General features: G+C 40.2%; 1 protein-coding gene across 2 annotated transcripts in view; it reads left to right on the forward strand.

The window, feature by feature from the left end:
• Window positions 1–20,615, forward strand: part of PDZRN3 (PDZ domain containing ring finger 3) — a 140,779-nt gene extending 120,164 nt beyond the window's left edge. For both annotated transcript variants that reach the window (XM_065075354.1, XM_021286926.2), the window contains 7 exons: window positions 3,774–4,024; window positions 6,444–6,531; window positions 14,020–14,118; window positions 15,012–15,074; window positions 15,936–16,037; window positions 17,129–17,245; window positions 18,186–20,615. In XM_065075354.1, the coding sequence (XP_064931426.1) occupies window positions 3,774–4,024; window positions 6,444–6,531; window positions 14,020–14,118; window positions 15,012–15,074; window positions 15,936–16,037; window positions 17,129–17,245; window positions 18,186–19,736 (2,271 nt within the window). In that variant the 3' untranslated portion in view covers window positions 19,737–20,615. The remainder of the gene's footprint in view (window positions 1–3,773; window positions 4,025–6,443; window positions 6,532–14,019; window positions 14,119–15,011; window positions 15,075–15,935; window positions 16,038–17,128; window positions 17,246–18,185) is intronic.
• Window positions 20,616–22,828: the final 2,213 nt, after the last annotated feature.

Genomic DNA, 22,828 nt, shown 5'->3' on the forward strand with positions numbered 1-22,828 from the left:
ATTCATCGTGTGAACGGCCACTGTCCGGAGAATTGTTTACCTTACCTGATATGGATGCCACCATATTTCATAGAATTGTTGACTTTTAAATGCAACCGTATTTTAGCAGTGCATTAAGAAACCCATAAGAATAATGATACAGTGAGTTATGCTTTCATTTTACTATAATCATTGCCATTTTACCAAACCTATGATCTAAAACTGTATATACTTCAAAGGTAAATCCCTTTTTAGAGTTATTATTTACCATGCTCTGCAGAATCCTGGTGTTCTGCAATGTCCAAGAGATTGTTGAATACAAATACGTAATAAAATGCTCAATTCCAACCTGGAGCCAGTGATACCAGACAGAAGGTTCTAGCAGAGCAGCCCTGATGCCATCCCTTCCAGTGCCCCAGGTGTTCTCCAGCCCCTCCTTGGGGCTCCTCCTGGAACCAAGGAAGCAGAACAAGATGCGCTTATGCTCCTCAACAGTCTTAATTCACCACCCGGTAGCTACAGTTAAGCCACTGATAAATCGACATTTGGGAGAACCCACGTGTATCGGTGTTTTGCCCAGGCTGTTGCCAGAGAGGGAACATGGCAACGGCAACAGGCAAACCTATGAAATGCCGAGTCTCAACCAAAATTCACAAACCTTTGCTACAAAGGGTCCCCTTTGCAGGAGGAGAGGTTTTAGATTAAGATCTAGCCGGCTCTTCCACCAAATACTAAGATTTTATTTCCCATCCTCCTGCATTGCTATGCTGCACTTCTCTTTTTCTTGCATTATCAAGCTTATAGGAAATATCATCAAGACACTGCTTGGAAATAATTCCTTGTAGTAACAATTTATGATACAGTCCAACTACCAGCTGTTCCCTGCATGATACCAACCCCACTTTGAAGTGATGATTATTTACATAACAGTTACACACCAAAGCACAAAGAGGATGCCAATCCACAGATATGCAGAAATAAAGTGTCCTGAGGAACCTACACTGAAATGCAGGCCTGTACTAAATTGTATATAATCCAAGATCATTACAATATTGGGGAATAAACTGGAAAGCTATCCTTTGCATGATTTGCCAGTTTTTAGCACAAAGATGTAGAAAGCATCTCACATGATAATTTTCCTGCTCAAGAGTTATTCTGAGCACATTTCTGAAAAACACTACACTTACTAAAATTTGGATTCTTTTACTTTTATTGCGGAGTGGACTTAGTTGTAACAAAAGAAAAAAAAAAATAGAATGCACACACTAAAATGTGCAACATTTAATTTGCAACCAATAATAAAACTCAAACCATAATCAGAATTTCCTTCTTCCAGAAAAAAACATTACACTGAACTTAATTTTACAGCTGTACAAATTGTTTTAAAGCAATCTGTTCAATTGGGCGAGTTAATGATATTTAATTTGACCAGGCCAAACTTTACATGCTATGCATTACTGTGAGCGATTGTGGTCAATACAAGTGTTTGTGTAACGTAAATGTAACACTAACACCTTCCATTCTCTGGCTTAACAAAAAACCTGGTGTCATCGCCTCCCTAAGATAAACCAAGGATGACAGTGTAATAAGTGTTATGTACACAAGGTAATTCAGCAGGAATTTAGCCTTTTCAATCGATTCTGCACTCAAGTTAACCCTCTTTATTACAACCCAGCTTTTTGCTGGGGGCAAGACATTTAGTGTGGGCTAAATTCAGTTACTGCAGTGAATGATGTTACACGTTCAGTTGCCCCACTTATGTTAACGGGACTAAACATGGCACAGCAGAGGATGAACTAAGTGCGATCTGATACAAGTAAAGATAATCAGAATGTGGACATAAATATTTTAAAGTTTTCGATCATATTCAGAAGGTAATGTGGCAGAGTCAGCACATTAGTGTACGTTTCAGACCTGTACAAGAAGGATTAAATGACAAAGTAGTAGCCACCACTAATATCTGAGGCTAAACACTACTGCATCTATGTCCACTCCATGCAATTCATTATTTTTATGCCTTGGAAAAATACACTGCTCTTCCATGCAGAAGGCAACAGTTTCCACTGTGCAACTCATACCTCTAATTACAGATACAGTAATGTGGTTTATTGAATAAGAAGCTGACTGGAAAAAGTACAGTGTAAGACATAATTCATAAAGAAAATATATAGACAAAGTATGCTCCTTGGTGAGGAGGACTTCTACAACAGGGGTCTTTCCTGTCAGCCCTGGCACTGTCTTCCAATCTCAAATCACACTCTGTCTCTACACATCAGCCAACACTTGCCCCAGTCCAAAGAACGTGGTAACAATTGTGTGACGCTTTAGGATTTAATGTCGCTATACGGTTTTCACTATCACAATGCTCTGGACATCATCTCTCTAATTGTTTCTTTTCATCTGACAACCGTTTGCAGGTTAAAAGAGCGTAAAAACTTTCTGGAGTTACTAGTGGTTCCCACTACATCTGTTACATGGTTCTTTGCATATGAGCTCACAGACCTTTTGGATTAGCAGATGTCTCAATAAACAGACCAAATTTCAAAAGAAATCCTCATCTTGGGCTGGAAACAGCAGGCCCTGGCACACATTCAATCTTTGCACCACAGTTGCCCTTTTTTAGTTCATTCCAAGCTGTTCATTGTGTTTAGCTTCCTTAAAATTACAGTCTCTACAGTCAGAGACAGACAAAAAGATTAAGAATTGTCACAAAACAAAACTCAAAACAAAAATTTATAAAAATTCTGACAAGTATGATCTCATCTCTTTCACGGTCCCTGAATAGATGTAGATACTTATGGAAGAATTCATTAGAAACCACGTGAGGAAGGAAGCTGAGCATGAGTGAAATGCAAAGCCAGAGCAGGCTGGAAGTGCTCAGCACCATCTCTGGATCAGGAAAGACACCTCTGCTTGCCAAAGATTTGAAACTGTGTATAGAATTGAATGCCTCAGGTTGGTTTTGCTGCTGTGAACAGAAGCGTCACCGCTCCTTTTGAGAGTGGAGAGATCAGTGTTCCAGTGCTCGTCTCAGACCCCACCATGGCCTGGCGGGTCTGGTATCAGGAGTTCTGGGCTGGGTCTCTCAGTCACGTTTAGTAAAGGCTTTCTAGTTTGCATAATGATTCACTCAACCAGGAGATTGTGGCGGTGAGATCTGGGGCTGGGAAATGGCCAAGCTACACAGAGAAAAAGTGATTTTTGAAAAAACGCTCATGATAGTTTTTTCCTTATTATTTCTATTCCCTATCCCAGTATAGGGATCCATCCCTAAAATGCAGGGGTTTGATTGCAGTGGATGAGTATCACCATGAAGTTTCACTTGAAGAAAATGTTTTTCAGACATAGATAGATAATTCTGTAATTTTAGCTCTTGTCCCAGTAGTTCTGTTTAGTAATAGGGCTAAAAGATGGGGGGTGGGATTAGGAAAAAAAAAAAAGTTGCGAACAATAGAACAATATAAAAATTACCAGAGAATCAATAGCTTGTTTTGGTTGAACAAGGAATGAGACATTTTAAACCTTCAAGAAACTAACAGAATACTGGTATCTACTCTGTCTCAAAGAGTGAGCCTAGTAAAATGTAGCTATCAAAATAAAAAGAGCACAGGATTTGTAAAGTTCCTGTAGTGAAAGGGAAAAGAGAGATCCATAACACTGCATAGATAGTTCCTAGAACTTGCTGTATTTACCTTTAGATGGAAGCCGAGACTTGTAAATTAACAGCCCAGCCCAAAGATACCCTCCACTTTCTGACTGTTTCTCTCATTGCTTTGCTTTCTTTCTTCCCACAGGTCAATGGGAAGGATTTATCTAAAGCAACCCACGAGCAGGCAGTGGAAGCATTCAAAACAGCCAAGGAGCCCATTGTGGTGCAGGTCCTGAGAAGAACCCCACGCACCAAGGGCTTCACTCCTCACGAGTCTCAGCTGGTCGATGTGGGCACACAGACAGACATCACTTTCGAACACATCATGGCTCTGAGCAAGATGGGCTCCCCTACTCCCCCCGTCTCCGTGCTAGACCCGTACCTCCTGCCCGAAGAGTAAGTAACAGCTTGTGAAACCCTTGAAAGTCCTTGCATTCCCTTAATGTGGTGTGTTAGAAATAGTTCACAAACTCACCTTTAGTTAACTGCTGAACATACACTCGCAGAAGCAGCCAGGATTCATATGCCACTGAGCCATAACTCAAAACACCTTCATTTTTTCTACACATTAGCAAGCCATTACTCATGAAATGCCACTAAGACACAACATGGCCTCATAAAGCTCATTTTTTTCCGGCATTTGATGGATAAAGTTATTCCTTCTTGTAATTCCTCTCACTGCCTCTTTGAGTTGCTTATGTTTTAACTTTATTTTTTATGGCTGCCATAAATTGTGTAATGGTAAGAGCTGCTACATTCTGTTCCAGAGTATTAATTACTTTATTATAACCCTGCAGCGATGTTACTCAAATAAATTATTTCCTAGGTCTAAAATTACTTACCAGTGCTGTCATGGATGTTTTAGAATCAAATTTTAATTATTGTTAATGGTAGTTTGATGCTTTTGTACTTACAAATAAAAAGGACAATTATCTCCTGGCACACACACCCCACGCCCCGACGCGCTGTTGAAGAGGAAAACAGCTCCCCAAGGAACCCCTGCAAATTGCCTGTCATCCTGCCACACATCTCCACGAGGGAAAAAGTAATGGAGAAGATTCTGAACGTCTCACTTGCTGTATAGAACAGACTGGGATGTGGTCAGTCCACAGCAACCCCTGGGTTTGAGATGATCTTGTGCATGATGAGAGGCAGTGCCAGTGTGTACACGTTCTGGAAGGGGAACGGTGCAGACAGCCTGAGCTGTGAACACCAGCACACAAACCCGTCCCAGCACATCCCTGCCAGTGCTTCTGGAAAACAGAGTCTGGCTAGAAACAGGCACCGATGCTGTACCGCTCCTGAGCACTTTCACGGCACGTTAACATTCACACATTCAGCTGGGAACCAGGCTTCTGTGTGCCATGTCTGCGCCTTCCAGTGCTGATTACTTCGAAAATGGTTCCATCCAATATTACTACACAGCCACCTATTCCCAGCCTATTGAAAATTTGAGCACAGCTGCACGTTTTAGAGAAAACGTTTGACAAAAGGCCAGCTTTGAGCTTGTTTGCAGCGAACAGGCAGTAGGGCTCAGAGCACTTAGAACACAGTTGTTCCTAAAGCTCCCACACTGCACAGTGCCGAAAACACGTTTGCCAGACAGGCTTTCAGTACCTGCAGCTTTCCAACTGCAAAACCTATTACATCAGGAAAACAGCAAAGATTAATTCCTGATGAATCATTTAGGTTGCAACATGCCTGCATAATACCAGCTCTGTCCTATCAAGTAGCTTCATATTGCCCCTTAATTGTTAGACATAGGTTCCAAGTGGCCTTACTTGGAGCTGTGGATGTTGGTCTTAACCACACAACCCACCTCCCGGCTATCCCTGCGCACAGAGCAGTCACTCAGCCGTTCAAGCATCCTGTCACCCAGCACGTGCAAGCAAACAGAGTCATTTTTCTCCTAAAGCTTCCTGTAACTTCTCCAAATCCCATCCAAATTAATCTAGCCTGCATGTAACAACTCGGGTAACTTAGCCACCTAGCAGATGCTGTTACATAAATAGCCTCACACTTACAAAGAAACATGTATCTAGGTAGCAGAGAGTTAAAGGGAGTTTACTTTCATTGCAGAAATAAAATTCCAGCGTAGAAAAGAGTGATCACAAGAGCGTTACACCACTTACAACTTCCAAAGTGAGACTGTTGGAGAGCTCAGGTTGTAAAAAGCAGCATGCCAATAGTGAATGGCAGTACGAGCAGAGTGGTGCATATTTAAATAGTATTTAAAGCATTATGCACAGCCTGGTGCATTCAAATCAATCAACAGAATGGTGTTGATCAAAATACTTGAGTGGCAAATTATTTTTATAACTTTTAGCAATTTGATACAATTGTGTGTCTTTAAGGCAAAGTAAAAATGCCAAACAAGTAGGCAAGAATGATTTTGCTTGCAAATAACCTGGACTTATAAAGTAAATATTGCAGAATTCCCTCTCATCTGGAACCCTGGCAAGTATCTGCTCACTTACCTGTGTCACCTGGTACCTGTTACCCTCCTTTGCCACTATTCTCTCTTTATAATTTTTTTGCCAAGTCAGCTTTACATTTGGACAAAAATCATTAATACGTGCTAAACTCTTGGCAAGTCTTTCATTCATCATCAGGTGCCAGATGTTTTAGGTTCCTCTTACAATACATATAATTTTTGTTTAATACATTTACTGGTGTAAATGCTATAGTGTAAGCAACTTCTTGGTTTGGTTGCTAGTCCATCGTATTCATGATGACTTGCTATAAGCTTGGAAAGGATTGATATGCTAACTAGAGTACTGAGTGCTGTCCTAAAACATACCTTTTTTTCTTCCAGCCATCCATCAGTGCATGAATACTATGACCCAAATGACTACATGGGAGGAATTCATCAAGAAATGGACCGAGATGAGTTGGAATTAGAGGTACTGAGTCTTTAGTAACTATTTCACTTACTGAAAGTTTAATATGTGCCTATCATATGTTTTGTATATAAAAGTGAAAAGATGTTTCACAGTAGATAGTTGTAATAACATTGCTCATTAGGTTTGTGCAGGTTACAAACTTTACTGATACCTTTAGAAATGTATTTAACTATGTGCCCTGGCGTGATGAGCCAGATCTTCAGCTAACAGATGAACATAAATAAAAAAGCCATTGATTCCATCAATTAAATTCTGTATAACTAAGCTTATTTAGACTTTATGAAAATCTGAAAGACTTTGCAAGTTTGCTGAGTGGCAAGACCTGTTCCACATAGTCATAGTAAAAATGTGCGAGTTTCCCTTAAATATTTCCCAGCTGAGAAACAGATGCTGAGAAACAGATCATGTAATTTAGGACTAATTTAAGTTTACAAGACAAGACCAGAATAGAGATGCCACTATATTAAGCTGCTCCTCCTTTTTTCATTACCAAAAACTTACATATGTATACAAATAAAATAATAGATAATGAAGTTGAACCAGTCATGAAGTATGCAAGATGTTTTCCTGCCAAATCTGTAAAACTCACTTGCATGTCCCATCAGAAGTTCATCTTTAGTTTTCTCACTCAATTCTAATAACCTGCTCCCAACATTCAGAGTGCAGCACATAAGTTGTGGGCCTTAGTTCTGCAAGACACTGACTCACTGAAGTGTTCTTAATTGTTTGTAATAAATAGCAGTAAAGTATCTCAATACTTCTAAATAGTGCCAGCGATGCCTGATCCAGATAATCCATTCAAGATTATAAGAGAATAATTTATTCTTGGCTTGCTTGCACTTCTGATTTCTTAGATCCCAGTCCTGCTAACGCTTATTTGTCAAAGCGAGCAATGCTGACCTGTCTGCAGCTGTTTAAACCTGTGGTAGATTTATCAACAGCTTTAGTGGTAGCAGAGTTCAGTCGTTCCGTGAGCACAAAGTTGTTCCCTTCTATAAAAGTGTTTGCAGAATCAAGGACTAAAGCCCCATAAAAAGTTTGCAAGCTGTTCTCAAATTCTGCAGATCTGGTAGTAATTCATCTCTGTATACAAACGCAAATCAAAGTCAGGATAAAATCAAAGTGCCAGTAAAACAAATGCTGTTTAGCAGACTTCAAGGCCTTACTTTTCAAACAAGTGGCTTTTTTTTCTTAAATAAAAACAAATACAATATAGATTTCACTCTTAAGGGAAAATGCAGAACAAATGTAGAACAAATCAGTATTTTCTGCCAGTGTCTCTTCAAAAATCTGTCTTTTAGGAAATCTAATATTGTGGATAAATGATATTGCTTCCATTAGAGGTCAGCCAGTTGAGCTGAAAACAGGTTAAGCACATGCACTTCAGTAGCCAGACGTTAATATGCCTTAAACCACAACATTAATAATTTTGACATTGATATAGTACTCAATGGCAAAAGGTGATCAGCTCAGTAACACAGAGAGATGAACATTAGAAAAGTCTCTGTAGCCTAATAGTATTTCTTAAAAACCACTAAAGATTCCTGTTCAAATTGTACAGACTATGATCAATGGTAAGGTCAAAGTGCTAACAGGGACTCAACTGGCTCGTTGCTTTTTTGTTTGCCTTTTGATAGATACGTTTTAAAAGACCACAAAGGCACTGTTTCATTGACTGCAGCAGGAATGTCCAAAGTCAGAAAGCCATCAAGTCAGCCTTCTGGGTTTTTAGGTCCATAAAATGTGCTTTGAATTTCAATCAGAAGCTCCTCATCTAAAGTTTATGGTCTATAACTGACTGGTTAGTGATTTGTAACAAGTAAACAAGACAAAAACAGTGAAATACCCAAGTTCACAACAAGCTTCCAATGTAAATATCTGTAGGAAGGAATTTATGCTGGCAGTATTGCCAAGACGCCAAAATTGTGTTCTCAGCTTTATCACTCAACGTTTATCTTAAAATTGATGACTCAGAGGTAACTGCCATATATTCCCTACTACAAAAATAAATAAATACCATTGTTTTTCCTTTTAAGTTTACATGCCACAAGGAAAGAGGGACTAAATCCTGCCCTGTTTTTTATTATAAACTAAAAGTACATTCATGCTTCACAGAGGCCCAGCCAGAAGTCATTTCAGATTCATAAAGGAAGAATAATGTCACTCCAGGATTCCCCAGCAGCATTATGCGCTAATATGTTTATTCAAACAAGTCTGTCCAGCTGTCAGACACACAGCCCCAGTGAGGGCTTTCTCAGTGTGTTAATTTTCTCCGATTACAAAGCAGAACATTCTACATCAAAAAGGGGGCTTGTTCTCTCACATCAGACTTTTTGTATTTAACCTTTCCTATATGCAACTTCTATCTAGGTCTTGCTCGCTTTCTGGTAGAGAACTGAGTTGAATGGCTAGTTGAGAGAAAGTACAGCTTGGAGATAAAAAAGCTACATGAAATGTTTCCTAACTGCTCACAAACCTCCCTTCCGGTACTCTCACTCAGGCTTGGGCAGAAGTCTTCACAACAAAGACAGCAGATTCATGCCAGTAGCTTGGTGCCCTCCCAGCACCACAGCTCATACAGTGTTCCCTGTGTGAAACCACAACATCTGATCAACAAAAGATGAATGCACCAAAAGCCATGCTTCAAAATTTGAAAGTAATACTTCACTGCTTGTAGGAAACCATAAATAAAAGCTGAGTATGCAGTTTCAAGCTCTGCCCTTTGGTTGAAAGTTTTCTCCCTCTTGTCCAAGAAGCCGTTTGCAAGGGAGGGGAGGAGGCGAGAGATAAGTCTCCAAACATGGGAATCAGTAGGTTCCATCACAGGCACTCTGCAATCACTACTCCAGCCCAGATGTAAAGCATTTGAAAACATCATTTATGCAGATATATTTCTACTCAGGGAAAGCTCCCACTGCACAGGGAGTTACACTGATCAGGAGCTTCCCAAGGCATTACTACATCTCTCAATACAAAAAGACTTCAGCCCTAGCAGTCCTGCTAAGGGACTGATTGAATAAGTAAAGGTTTAAAAAGCAGTATCTTCCTTCAGCTTCACAACCATACTTTTTAAGACAAGAATGTGTATCTTCTTTGTTTGGAACAAATCCAAAAGTAGTAAAACATTTCAAATTGCTGACAAACTAATACTGAAAGTTTGTCCTCCCTTAGCTCTCAACCTGGTCTTAACACCTCTTACTGCATGAGAAAGGTCTTAATCATGGACTATTGGCCACGTGCTTGGCAAAAAACCTGGACATCCTTCAAGTTACCTTACTGAGCCAGCTGAGACCCTTTTCATCAGGGTGAGATGCACTTTTCTCCAGCCTTCCTCAGCACCACTGACAAGTTAAGCCAGTCCAGCCTCTTCGGTCCATCAGAGAATTACCATCATAGAGCTGGGCTGGCACAGAAACCTCCAAGATGATTTTTTTACTTCTCTGAGGCAAAGAATTTTGGAAAGAAAAATCTATTTTGTAAAAAATGTTCTTTACTGAAAAGTGGAGGGGTGGGTTTTTTGCTTTTTGCTTATGTTGAAAACACGTTTATTTGAAAAGACAAACATAAAGATCACTTTGTTTAGCTTCAAGAGAGCAAGAACAAGATATTTCCTCCTGCCGTACACCAGGGGCAGTCACCAGAGGGTTCTAAGAAGGCCTCATGCAGCATAAAAGGAAATAGCTCTTTATATTTATTTCCCTGACATTCTTTTATGTTGGAACCTATTAATGGAGTATCAAAAAAAGTGAGCCCTGCTGGTCAGGTACCACAGAAGTCAGCACAGAATAAAAAGCTCCACTTTTTACAGAGAGACAATAGGACAGAGTACGTACTGAGCAAGCTTTAGTTAATGCTTGCTGAATGTTAACTTTCTTTTACCCATCATTGTCCTCTCATTTCAGATTTCTACTGCTCATTTCTGTCTTGTTAAGGGAAAGGACCTTGATTTTTATAGATTTGCAGGCAGGCCATAATTTTAAATCAGCAGTACAATAATTCAATAATCTGCTGCAAATGAAGGATCTTCTGAGCTTAGAGAGGTTAAATTACTATTATCACTTGCTTCTAATTCATTATTATGAGTGGTTGTAGGTTTAATGTCATAGTGCATGTTCATTTCTTCTTGTCTTGCTGCAAATGCCATATGGATTTCAGCAACCAGCTCCTGGAGCCCTCCATGGCTCTACATTTGATATGGGGCCAGTAATCTTTCAGGCAGTTCTCTTGTGCAGACTGTTTTGAAATAGCATACATGTACATCACTCAAAATGTCACTTTTACCTATCTAAAGAAGCAGATTTTAATTATCTGTGTGTGTAAGAGTTACGTCATAGATGAAATTTTAACATTTATCATATTAACGCAGTCCTGATGGTACCACACTCTGTGGTAACACACTGTGTGCTACCTCATTTCCGCAGATCTGGACCAGGTGTTGAATAACTTCAGTGTCTCCCCTCCGCAATGTAGGTGTCTGATACATTTCATATCGTTTTTATATGGAGCTCATGCCAGTGGTATCAGAGCCCCAGCTGAGCACTACATATCCTTTCATCTCAAGGCTGTGCAGCCCATCTCAAGGCTGTGGGCCTGAAGGAGCCCACGTCTGCAGGGTCTCTGGCCACACTCCAGCTGCCCCGTGCAGTGAGTGCAGGACTCTGCAGGGTCAGGCCCTCGGGCTGTCCAGAACTGCTGCGCTACAGACAGAGCAAGAAATGACAAGTCCTGTGGCACTACAGACATGTGAACTTAGGCCTTCAAAGTTCTCTGGGTGCATATTAATTCCTAGTGTTTAATTAATTCCTAGTGCAATTATACAAGCTACCATACTACCCGTACTTGCAGGTGCCAGTTCTGTTTCTTTCCCCTTTCATGTATCTGCACGATACAGACTTGACTGAATATGGAAAACAACCTTTGCTTTGAAGACTCTGGTGTTGATTCTTCCAACTCCAACTGGAATCGCACTTTTATCTCAAATATTTCAAAGCTTTATAATTATATTGAAACTTCACTGAAGCAAAGACCCATAGAAAGCAGCTGTTCCTATCTTAAAGTACACAAAATTATCATATTTGGGTAGCATCAAACCCACTTTATTCTATTCCTACCAAGGACTAGAGGGATTGTACCCAAGGGTAACTCTGTCAACAAATTACTCATAAAAATTCAGGTTCTAAACACCTGCTCTAATTTTTTTCTTTGCTTTAAGCTTTCTACTACTTTATTTGAAAGTGTTTTCAAATTAGATATATCCATTTTCCCTTCAAAATATATATTATTTAATTTAACAGATGATTTATTACCTTCCAGTATATCACAGGTGATGTCTTGGATAGTGCATTTTAAATATAAACCCGTACTTATTTTTTCATTATAAAGTTTATAGTTGTACACTGTTGGAAAAAACAGCTATTGTTAAGCAAAACATGCAGCAGGTGAGAATGAAACTAGCAGCTTATTCCCTCTTCCTGCTGCAAAAGGTGCTGAGGTGCTGGCAATTGTTTATGGTTATATAGGATCTATTTAAATAATGGCCAAAATCATCACAGGTTTTTGTGAGGTTCTTCTAAACATTACATATAGGTATTTGCACTACCTGCATGACAAACAGTAGAATGCAGCACTGGTTTCTCACCACTACTTCATTGCCATGTTTTCAAATCAGTAAACTATATAAAAACTTTCCCAAAGACATGAAATATTTTTGTTAAAGTAAGCAGGAAATATGGGAATCATTCTAGGCCCGAATTAGGCTCAGTTCACAAATTCCCACCTCATCCCCAGTTTGCACCATGATTAAATGCAGAATAAACGCATTGACTGCAATGGCATTGCCAAGGATCAACTGAGATCAGGATCAAATCCACTTTGTCTCATCATCTCTTCTGAAGAATTTCCATCTCCTCTCTAGAAAGCCCCCAAAGCTTTAGAAATCTGAAAAAAAAAACAATGCACTCTTAAAGCATTGTGTTCAAACCTTTAAGTAACAAAAGAGGGAGAAAAAGAGCAGCAGTTCACCACGGACACTATTGATTGAAACCATTTAAATACCATCTGAAATGTCACTGCCATTTACAGCCACGTTTCTAAAAAAAAAGAAATTACACATGTTGACAAGTAAATAACTTGAGATTGCTGATCTTGGCAGCTGTCATCTAGACATGCCAATAAATTATTCATATCAACTTGTTTTATTGTCTCACCCCTTACAAATGGCACAGCGCAGGTCACAACAGAGAGATGTTCAGAAATAATGAGTCACATTATCAGGACTTCTGCCCTGGAACAGACGGGTCCAGACACAAGCACGAGGTTCAGGGTCTGTTCTGGGGCTGGGACAGCCCTCGGATCCCACACAGGCTCTGTCTTTTTACTCTACTTATGTCCCGTTGTCCCCTCTGCCTGATCCCACTCTTGCCCTTCATCAGGATGGGACTCAAGCCCCAGAGCCGCCGCCTCCTCTGTCCACCTGGTGTTAAGTGCAGAGGAGCAGGACCTTTCCAAGCCTCGCTCACTGCCAATCACTCTTCTAAGGGGAGTAAGAACCACAACTGCACCTCTGTCTATGAACAAAGATCCTTTCTCCCAGTGGCAGCGTCCTCAAGGGCTGACACAAGAGTCGCAATAAGCTGGTTAAGTGCATTAGGCTCCCAGGATGTCCCTTGTTTCACAGTGGCAGAACTGAGAGATGCTCCATGGATGGCTACACTGGCTGTGCATCCCACAGCTCCTGGGCATCTCCATGGGTGTTATAACCCTTTACACCAAGCAGCATCACAGAGCAGCAGCAAATGTAGGAAAAAAATAACCCACCTGAAGACTATGTGGCAAAAAAGTATAGAGGAAAAAATGAAATATTTTTAAGATGGTTTAAATGACTCCAAAACTAACAAGACTCAAGAGCACTAGAATGATAAACCATGACCTGCTGAAACCAAACCCTTGCAAGATATTGAAGTGCTTATTATATTTCTATTACCAATACCAAATGCTTTGCTGACAATATATTGATCATCAGTCACACTTTTGAGAAATTTATTACATAATTTCATGAAAATTGCACCAGTTAAGGTAACGGAGTATTATATTTTTCTCTGAAAAGCCAGAAATATTCCCTGCTTATATGGAAATATGTAACAGCTGTGGCAAATATTGAAATCATACTTTATAAGTATTTTAGCATTTGAAGTCTTACCACTACATTAAATATAGGTAATTTTTCTTCTTTAGGATCAATAAGAGGTCTGTTTTCAAAATGACTTCATATTGACTGAAGGGTCAAAAATGCCTCAGGTATTGATTGTCTGCATATAATCATGTTTTGCTCAGTATGTTAAACTCATCTACAAGCAAAATGAAAAGAGATCCACTATATCACTTAAGCACAATATTTTCATTGTATTTGAAAAATTGCTTCCATCAGTCACCAGTGCCTCACTGACAATGTATTTTCCTTTTCCTCTCTCTCTTCTTATTTAAACTCAGGAAGTAGACTTACATAGAGTGAACAGCCAGGACAAGCTTGGCCTTACTGTATGTTACAGAACAGATGATGAAGATGACATGGGTATTTATGTGAGTGAGGTAAGATCGAGCTGACTTCAATAAGATACAATTTGTCTTTTAAACTGCAGTGTTGGGCGTTTAAGACATTTGTCTTCTGTTTGTACCACGTTCGAAAAACAGCCAGAATGCAGTAATTGGAAAAAATCTAATTATTTTTCTTTTTCTCCAGACTGAGTGAAATCCTGTATCCACTCAAGTCAAACGTCGTTATATTAGCATTTTGTGTTCATTTTTCCCCAGTACAGTCTCAGCATTCAATTTCAGATAACATTTTCAAAGTATTTTTAATGTATTCTCTTTAATTTTTGTTCTCAGTTATTCCAGAAACAATATAAATTTTTTAAAAATACAAAATAAAAAAAAACACACCACCCCCCACACATTTTTATTTGTGAAGATTTGGGACCCACTTGTCTCTCTTCACCCCTTTTCATGAAATAAGTAGCATTTTATACATAATCTTTTTATCATGCAGATCCATTTCAAATTAGTAGCAGCAATTTGGAGAAAGCAACTCATAACTAAGTCTAAAAGTCTTCCATTAAAATGCATCACTTAGGACATAATCCTTTCTGTTCTGTATGCAAAAACTGGTTCTAATCACAGCACTGTATTGTAGAGCAAAATGTTCAATTATGAGGTAACTTGATATCATGCAAACATGATAGATGTACATTCTCTGAAGAGACCTCTCAGGAAGAATTGTTTTGGTTTTGACTTGATCATTTTAATTTGCATTTCACTTTGTCTAACATTAGCAAGAGCTGTACAGATACAACAGATATAGATAGCAGCAAGGACAGACACACGGCCTTATAATATCAGTCATATTACCAATACTGGGTTTAAAATGGGGAGTAAATACTGAGCTCCAAAATCTCCAAAGCACTCACAGTTCTCTTATTTTGTAGATTGATCCCAACAGTATTGCTGCAAAAGACGGCCGACTCCGAGAAGGGGATCGCATTATTCAGGTACGTGTGTACGTGGCTGAAAGTCTGCTAACATACTATAACCTGCTACAGCGCCTTTATTTCAGTATAATTTTTACAAATCATTCCCTTCAGACTGCTATTCAAGTGCTTCCTTTTAACTTTTTGAGGTATTTCCCTTTCCTCTGCCATATCTCCCTCAGGTCTCGTTAGTCCTGGCCAGGTAAAGCCCTGTGTTGGCCCTGCTCTGTAAAGGAAGAGCTTTGTCAGCAGATGTCATCTGTTCACAGCACATATCCTGATACACCGTTAAGTCCTCCTTCTACCACAGAAACCCTCTGTTTTGGCCCAAATAATAATTCCTCTTTGCAGAATCACTGCAGGCAGCCCTGTTTATTCCCAGGGACATTAGTACTTGTTCAGCAGGCTGAACACCCAGTGCTGTGTGCCAGAATGAGTCCTCTCCCAAGTGCAACAACCCTGCACTATAGGTGCCTTGTCACAAGTGGTTTGTCTTCTGCAGAGGCACTAACACAAGGGAAGGTCCACATTCCATTCCGTCTCTGGGATCAGCATCCACAGCCTCATCTGTCCCACACAAGGACGTTTCTTTCCATCCCCCACTACTGATCTTATGATTCTGCTCCTGCCCAATTCTCCTTCTCCAGTTTCTGTCCTCGTAACAAGGCTCTGCACATCACACACAGAGGTGTGAGCAGCTTCCCCATGTCCCAACCAACACTCTTGCCCAACACTTAAACACTTATCTGTAGGTGAACATGGACTGTGCCTGGCCCGAGCTCCTCTGGCATCTACCCAGCCACACTGTTCTGTAGAGCTCATCTCAGCAGCATTTGAGAATCCCTGTGAAAGGATTTCATTGTATTGCCCTTTTCTTTAAAGATCAATGGCATAGAGGTACAGAACCGAGAAGAAGCTGTGGCACTGCTCACCAGTGAAGAGAGCAAGAATATCTCCCTACTTGTTGCAAGACCAGAAATTCAGGTACTGTAGCAACAACAGTAAACACATTTAAAAAAAACAAAACACACCAACAAAACACCATACAACAAACAGCCTCTTCTGAGTCTTAAGTAAGAGTTGCTGTTTTGTAGAAAGCAGTTAGAAGTTACTTAATTCTACCCAGTCCACCTAAAACTGTATTATACTGTTTGACTGGACATACGTATGGTATAAAATAATGGAGTTCAGCAGTCACAGTACTTATATATATTATTTTTGTGTTAAAGTTCAATTTATAAGATGTTCAGGCATTTATATGTGCTGCAATGCTATTACAAACACCAGTGCAAGGTACTATGGGTGGTTTCAAGCCATAGCTTTGAAGAACATACTGAGCACTAATTCCTATAGCTGTTGATTACTCATTCATTAAAACGCCTATTATTTAGCCCTTTATACACTATCTCCTATTGTAGTTAAATACTGTCAAGAAGCATCCTCAGCTGTAATAAAAGGTTGAACCAGATCCCTTTGCAGAGCAGGGATTAGCACAACAAAGATGTTGAACAAACAGCCATGAGCACTATTGTTTGATCTGTCTCTGCTCCTCCTGCTGTGAGAGCAACTCTTGCTGGTGCACCTGCAGACCCGGGGTCAGGCTCACTGTCTGTCCTGTCAGCCCAGATGGGTCTGATCTTTCCCTTGGGGATAACTGAGACAAGTAAAAAAGTCTCACAGAGCCCTAGGCAGCATTTGTACATCTCTCCCTTGACGCTGCCTCACGACTAGTATGTTAAGGCTTGGGCTCTGGAATATTTTTATGCAGCACAAACTAAAACAACCACAACTTTTAGAAGTATTTCCATAGATGAAAAGGATGGTTTTCTTTCATATATGAAGAGCCATTGAAGATAAAACCATACTGCTGGAGATGGAGGCAGCTGGGGGGGAGGTAGGATAGTCAATACTTGCACTTAGCACAAGTTGTGTGCTCCTTCCCAGGATGCAGCACTGTCACAGAAAGGGATCTCTTAAGATTTCCCAATCACTTTCCAAAAAGAAGGAACATAATTTATGTCAGTCTTCACTCTTTTGACAACATTTGCTTTGATTTTCCCTGCCTTTTCACATAGCTGGATGAAGGATGGATGGATGATGACAGAAATGATTTTCTGGATGACTTGCACATGGACATGTTAGAGGAACAGCACCACCAGGCAATGCAATTTACTGCCAGCATGCTTCAGCAGGTACTGCCCCTCTGTTGTGCACTGATGTCAAAACTTCACATTGCACTCAATATTCCAATATTGAGCTTGACTCAAGACATTTAGTGTCTCGAATGACGATCAAAGCAAAAGGACTTTCTCTAAAATCAAGATATTATGTGACTATCTGAGAACTTTATCTCCAGTACCAAAATGTTTTAAAATGTTACTTTTTTTTTTTTTTACTTTGCCCCTTAGGATAACATGATCACAGTTCTTAGAATCCACTGTTCCGGCTGTAACCATTGAGAGAAGTACAAGCTTGCTATGGCAGACAGAGCAGGCAGAGAGCTAACTTGTAAAGTGTCCTGTTTGATAAGCATGCACATAGTGAAACAGCCTGCCTCCCGAAACCTTAAAATCCAGATGGAGAACTTGGGCAAATGACTGAAATAAGGTCTATATATGGGAAGAAAAGCAAAGGAAAAGTTTTTACATAGCAAAATTTATGCAGGGCCATAGATTTGGAGCTGGACTCTTGTTCTGCCATGATTAATGTAATCATACAAGTTCATGAACAGTTTTTCAATTTTCGTCTAGAGTTGTTGCTAAACTTTTATAAAACCCTACATCATCTGTGGGATCCACATTTTCAGAAGGCATGTATTCTCACTTTAGCACCACAGTAGAACTGGAAACTTTTGTGCACCTAAGTGGGAGAAGAAACATTTGGAAAATGTGACTTCTACCATTATTGCTACGTAACTGAAAAGCAGATCTCACATTCTTCTGAAAAGTAAATCCACAGCAGGCTGTTTTCAGTCACCCTTTCTATGAGTTCTTAATAATGTTCTTGCTGTACAAATAAAATATACAGGAAGTGTAAAAGTGACAGATTAAGAAAACTATTTAAAAAACTACCCTGAAACATTTAATGTCCTAGCAATAATTTCTCTTTCTGTTTTTTCGTTTTTGCTGTTAGAAGAAGCATGAGGAGGATGGTGGTACCACAGATACAGCCACTATTTTATCTAACCAGCACGAGAAGGACAGTGGCGTGGGGCGCACAGACGACAGCACCCGGAACGATGAGAGCTCCGAGCAGGAAAACAACGCGGACGATCACACCACCTCCTCCAACACCTTAGGGAGTGAGAAGAAGCTGACGTACAGTCATGACACCCTGGGAAGTGGCGATATGCAGTTCAGCAATGAATCATTTATCTCAGCCGACTGCACAGATGTCGACTTCCTTGGCATCCCCGTAGACGAATGTGAGCGATTCCGGGAACTGCTGGAACTGAAGTGCCAGGTGAAATCTGCCAACCCTTACAGTCTGTATTATCATAACAGCACTCTGGATATGAGCAAAAGCGACCAAGAAAGTGTTGACAGAGAGCTGGAGATGCTGAACGAGGAGCTGCGCCATATCGAGCTAGAGTGTCTGAATATTGTGAGAGCTCATAAAATGCAGCAGCTGAAAGATCAGTACCGGGAGCCTTGGATGCTGCATAACAGCGGGTTCCGCAACTATAACACAAGCATCGATGTTCGCAGGCACGAGCTCTCAGACATTACGGAGCTCCCTGAGAAGTCTGACAAGGACAGCTCGAGCGCATACAACACAGGCGAGAGCTGCCGCAGCACGCCGCTCACGCTGGAGATGTCCCCTGACAATTCGCTGCGCAGAACTGCAGAAGGCATTAACTGTCAGGGTAACGAGGGGGCAGCAGCATATGGCGTCTCCCAAAATAATTTATTTGCTAGCTCAGAAGGTCATGAATCCAGCACTAGTAAATCCCATGCCTCTGCTAAAGATCCCGACCTTGGCAAGCAGCTGGAAAGCAAGGAGAGAAGAGCCAGTGATGGAAGCAAAAGCCCTACTCATGGTCAAAAACCTTCTGGCTCTTACGTCTCCCCATACCATCACTCTCCATATAAGCATGCTCATATTCCTGCCCATGCACAGCACTATCAGAGCTACATGCAGCTGATCCAACAGAAATCAGCAGTGGAATACGCACAGAGCCAGATGAGTCTGGTGAGTATGTGCAAAGACTTCAATTCAAGCCAGAGCGAACCGAGGATGGAGTGGAAAGTCAAGGTGAGAAGCGACGGGACCCGCTACATCACAAAGAGGCCAGTCAGGGACAGGCTGCTGAGAGAACGTGCCATAAAGATTAAGGAGGAGCGCAGTGGTATGACGACGGATGATGATGCCATAAGTGAAATGAAGATGGGCCGTTACTGGAGCAAGGAAGAGCGGAAGCAGCATTTGGTGAAAGCGAAGGAGCAGAGGAGGAGGCGCGAGTTCATGATGCAGAGCAGGTTAGATTGCTTAAAGGAACAGCAGGGTGCAGAAGAAAAGAAAGAGATGAATATCATTGAACTGAGCCACAAAAAAATGATGAAGAAGAGGAATAAAAAAATATTTGACAATTGGATGACAATCCAAGAACTGCTAACCCATGGAACAAAGTCACCAGATGGCACACGGGTGTACAATTCCTTCCTGTCAGTAACTACTGTATAATCACCATTGCTAAATTATGTACATAAAACACTACCATTGGGGTAGAAATAATGCCTCGTTCAATGTGGCAAGATTTTTGTATATAAGATACAGTCATCGAGTTTATAGTTCAAATACTGAACTCTGCAACTGGGGGTGCCAGGATCTCCATTAGGAAGCGGAGAGGAGACTTGCCCGTCTCCTTCAAAGGCAATATTAGCAGTGCTTTTTGGAATACTGATTGTACTTTTTTACTTGTTACCTTTTACATGAAGTGTTTAAATATCAGAAATGTATTAACCATACTTACACAGCTAATTTGCTTTAACTATATTCATATTAAAAGGTACCCATGCTATTCTTTACCTAAAAAAAATAATAATGGAAAAAACCCACAAGAGCAACTGCACATATGTATTTTTTGTGAAACCGTATTTTGTGATATTATTTTGCTGTTGTTCACTTCTACACAGAGTGCTGTTTATCAATATTTAGCTCAAGGTTTAAACTCAGAAGTAGAGTCATTCTCTTGTGATATTTAACATTTATCAAACAGCAGTTTTTAGAGTTATGCTCAACATTTAAACATTTTTCTTTTTAAGGTTTCTGAAGAAAGTATATAGGTTTCATCTGAAAAGCCTGAAGCAAAGTACACTATACTGCAGCTTTAAAGGATTTTAAAGCATGTTTGCAAATGTTGCAACCTATTGAAAAAATGTGCATGTACAGCTAACTTGTTTATATAAGACAGTTTGTGGAATTTGAAAAGCCCATGGTAGTAACTGTTTGCTTTATAGATTTGAATGTATTGAACTATAAAAGCAGTTTCATGAAGTCATCATTAGCTACAAACGTTAACGAGTAAAATGAAATAAAATAAATTATTGTTTTATATTCAAACTTCTGGTTTCAGCACGTAGAGTACTGTTTCCTTGAGCGCAGCTCCTGTGCTGCAGGAATGTCTGGACAGCCCAAGGGAGCCAAACCAGACAGGAAAATCTGCATTAGGACTTCGCTGGGAATTGTGGATTGAGGTTTTCTTGAGGGAAGGAGAGATGGAGGGAATAGGCAAGAGAGCAGTACAAGGAATATCAAGACTAGAATCAAGCAATGCATTTCTTCTACTCATGAGGCACTTAGGATGACCTGTGAGAAAGAAATAGGACTTCTACTCTCCTGGTTTGCTTTGTTTGGTGGTTTCTTAGTAGTGTATAAAACTCACCTACAAACTTCATTGAGGGTTTGCATTAAAAACAGCCAATACATACATTAAAGCACATATAAATTAAAGCAAACAAATACATAAACTACAAGAGGTGTTGAAAAAGACAAAGTAATTGTCAAAGATTAATCACAGCCCTTTTCTTGTTTACTATTTCTAATTAAGAATTAAGGTATTAATTGGAATATTCTGCTGGATTGAAGTAGACACATTATGAACAGCTCCCAGGTTCTCCATCCCCTCTCCCTCTGCCCTTGCTCCCACAGAAAACTCGCACCTAAACCCTTCTAAGTTTTTGTTCTGGACTTTTCTGTCATAACTATACTGAGCAAAACTTATAACCTTAATAATAGAAGTGAAGAGTTGGAAGGGGAAAGATGAATTAACAGCTTATTGGTGCCTATTTTGTCTACTATCAAGAAGCAAACAACAGATTTGTTCAGGAGTTTTCCCAGTCCCCTTGGGGATTAGCACTGAATGTACATCTGCCATATTCCACAGTAAACTCTTTTGCATACCCAAAAATGCATCTCTGGCCCATGTAAATTGTCACTGCCCCTTGAAATCTGGACACTCCAGTCAATAAGCCTCTGTAAATTTATCTTGAAACGTTATATTCCTTTGGGATAAAGTACTAGTCTGACTGCAGTCTATGAAAGATTTCCCATTGGCTTGGTTAGAGGCAGGATTTCAACTGACACACTACCAGCCGTTATCATCAGGAGTGGTACAGTAGGAAAAAAATCTATTATTTTCACAATGGACTGCCTTCAGCATAAGACACTTGCTACCTCTGTCTCAAATCTGCTTAACTGCAAGTTCCTGTTCTGTTCATCCCAACTACAGGCATGAGAGCTGTAGCAGAATATCCGATGTTGAGATGCACAGGCAGAGCTATCATTAGTGTGAAATCACAATCCTTAAACCAGGCACAAGAAGACATTTAGGCCATCTGAAGTCCACCTGGACTAGAGTAGGATTTGAAATGCTCTAATGTGGAAGAATTATCACCAAGGTGTTCTTCATAAAAAGAGGCTCCTTTGGAATAACTTCACAGGTAATGCTTCCTGTAGGCATCCGTTATATAAATGCTAAGCAGTATGCATGTATGTAACAGCAGAAACATATTTGGGAATTCAAGCATGCTGTGTAGAAATTACACCAAGACATCAACAGCATAAAACATTAAGATGTTGAAGTAAATTTTTTGGCCAATCATTATTCTCACACCTTTGAGTTTTTCCTCTCCAAACATTTGTTACTTGGGTCACTTAAAATCACATCTCTCCTTAGTATTATGATTTATTAACAAACATCTGTTCACAGAATCTATCAGCCTGGAAATCCACGCAAAACCTTTGCAAACTGCGGATTTTCCTTATCCCTTCTCGGTTAGCTACCTTATCGCACACCCCTTTTCACTGCCTTATCAAAGCACTTAATGAAATGTTGAAAAGGGAGATTTTGGTTCTTTTTATTGCTTGTAAAGCAGCATTGGAAATTATCATAATGATAGTCCAAACCTGACCTCATTACAGTGCAATGAATCAGACTAGAAAGCAGTCTTTGATGCCTAAGAGGAAATATTTAATCTAACAGATTTTCCTAAAAAATGCATTGTAGTACATACCTCAGCGCTTAAAGGTTAAACGACTGAAAGTGCTCTAGTTGTGCACAGGACATCTCATGCAAGAAATCACACCAGTGGAGATAGCATCTCCTGTCCTTTGTCAGGCTTCACCCAAAACCCAGCACCCTCCTCCAACTTGTCAGCGCCCTGCAGAGGAGCAGAGCCTGAGCACAGGGTCCTTTCCCGCAGCAGCGTGCTGACTCAGCTTCAGCCCCAGTTCCTCGGCTCCTGCAGGGATCAGCACTGGGCAGCCTGCTCCTG

Source organism: Columba livia, chromosome 10 (assembly GCF_036013475.1).
Source record: "Columba livia isolate bColLiv1 breed racing homer chromosome 10, bColLiv1.pat.W.v2, whole genome shotgun sequence".
In the NCBI taxonomy this organism is placed as follows: Eukaryota; Metazoa; Chordata; class Aves; order Columbiformes; family Columbidae; genus Columba; species Columba livia.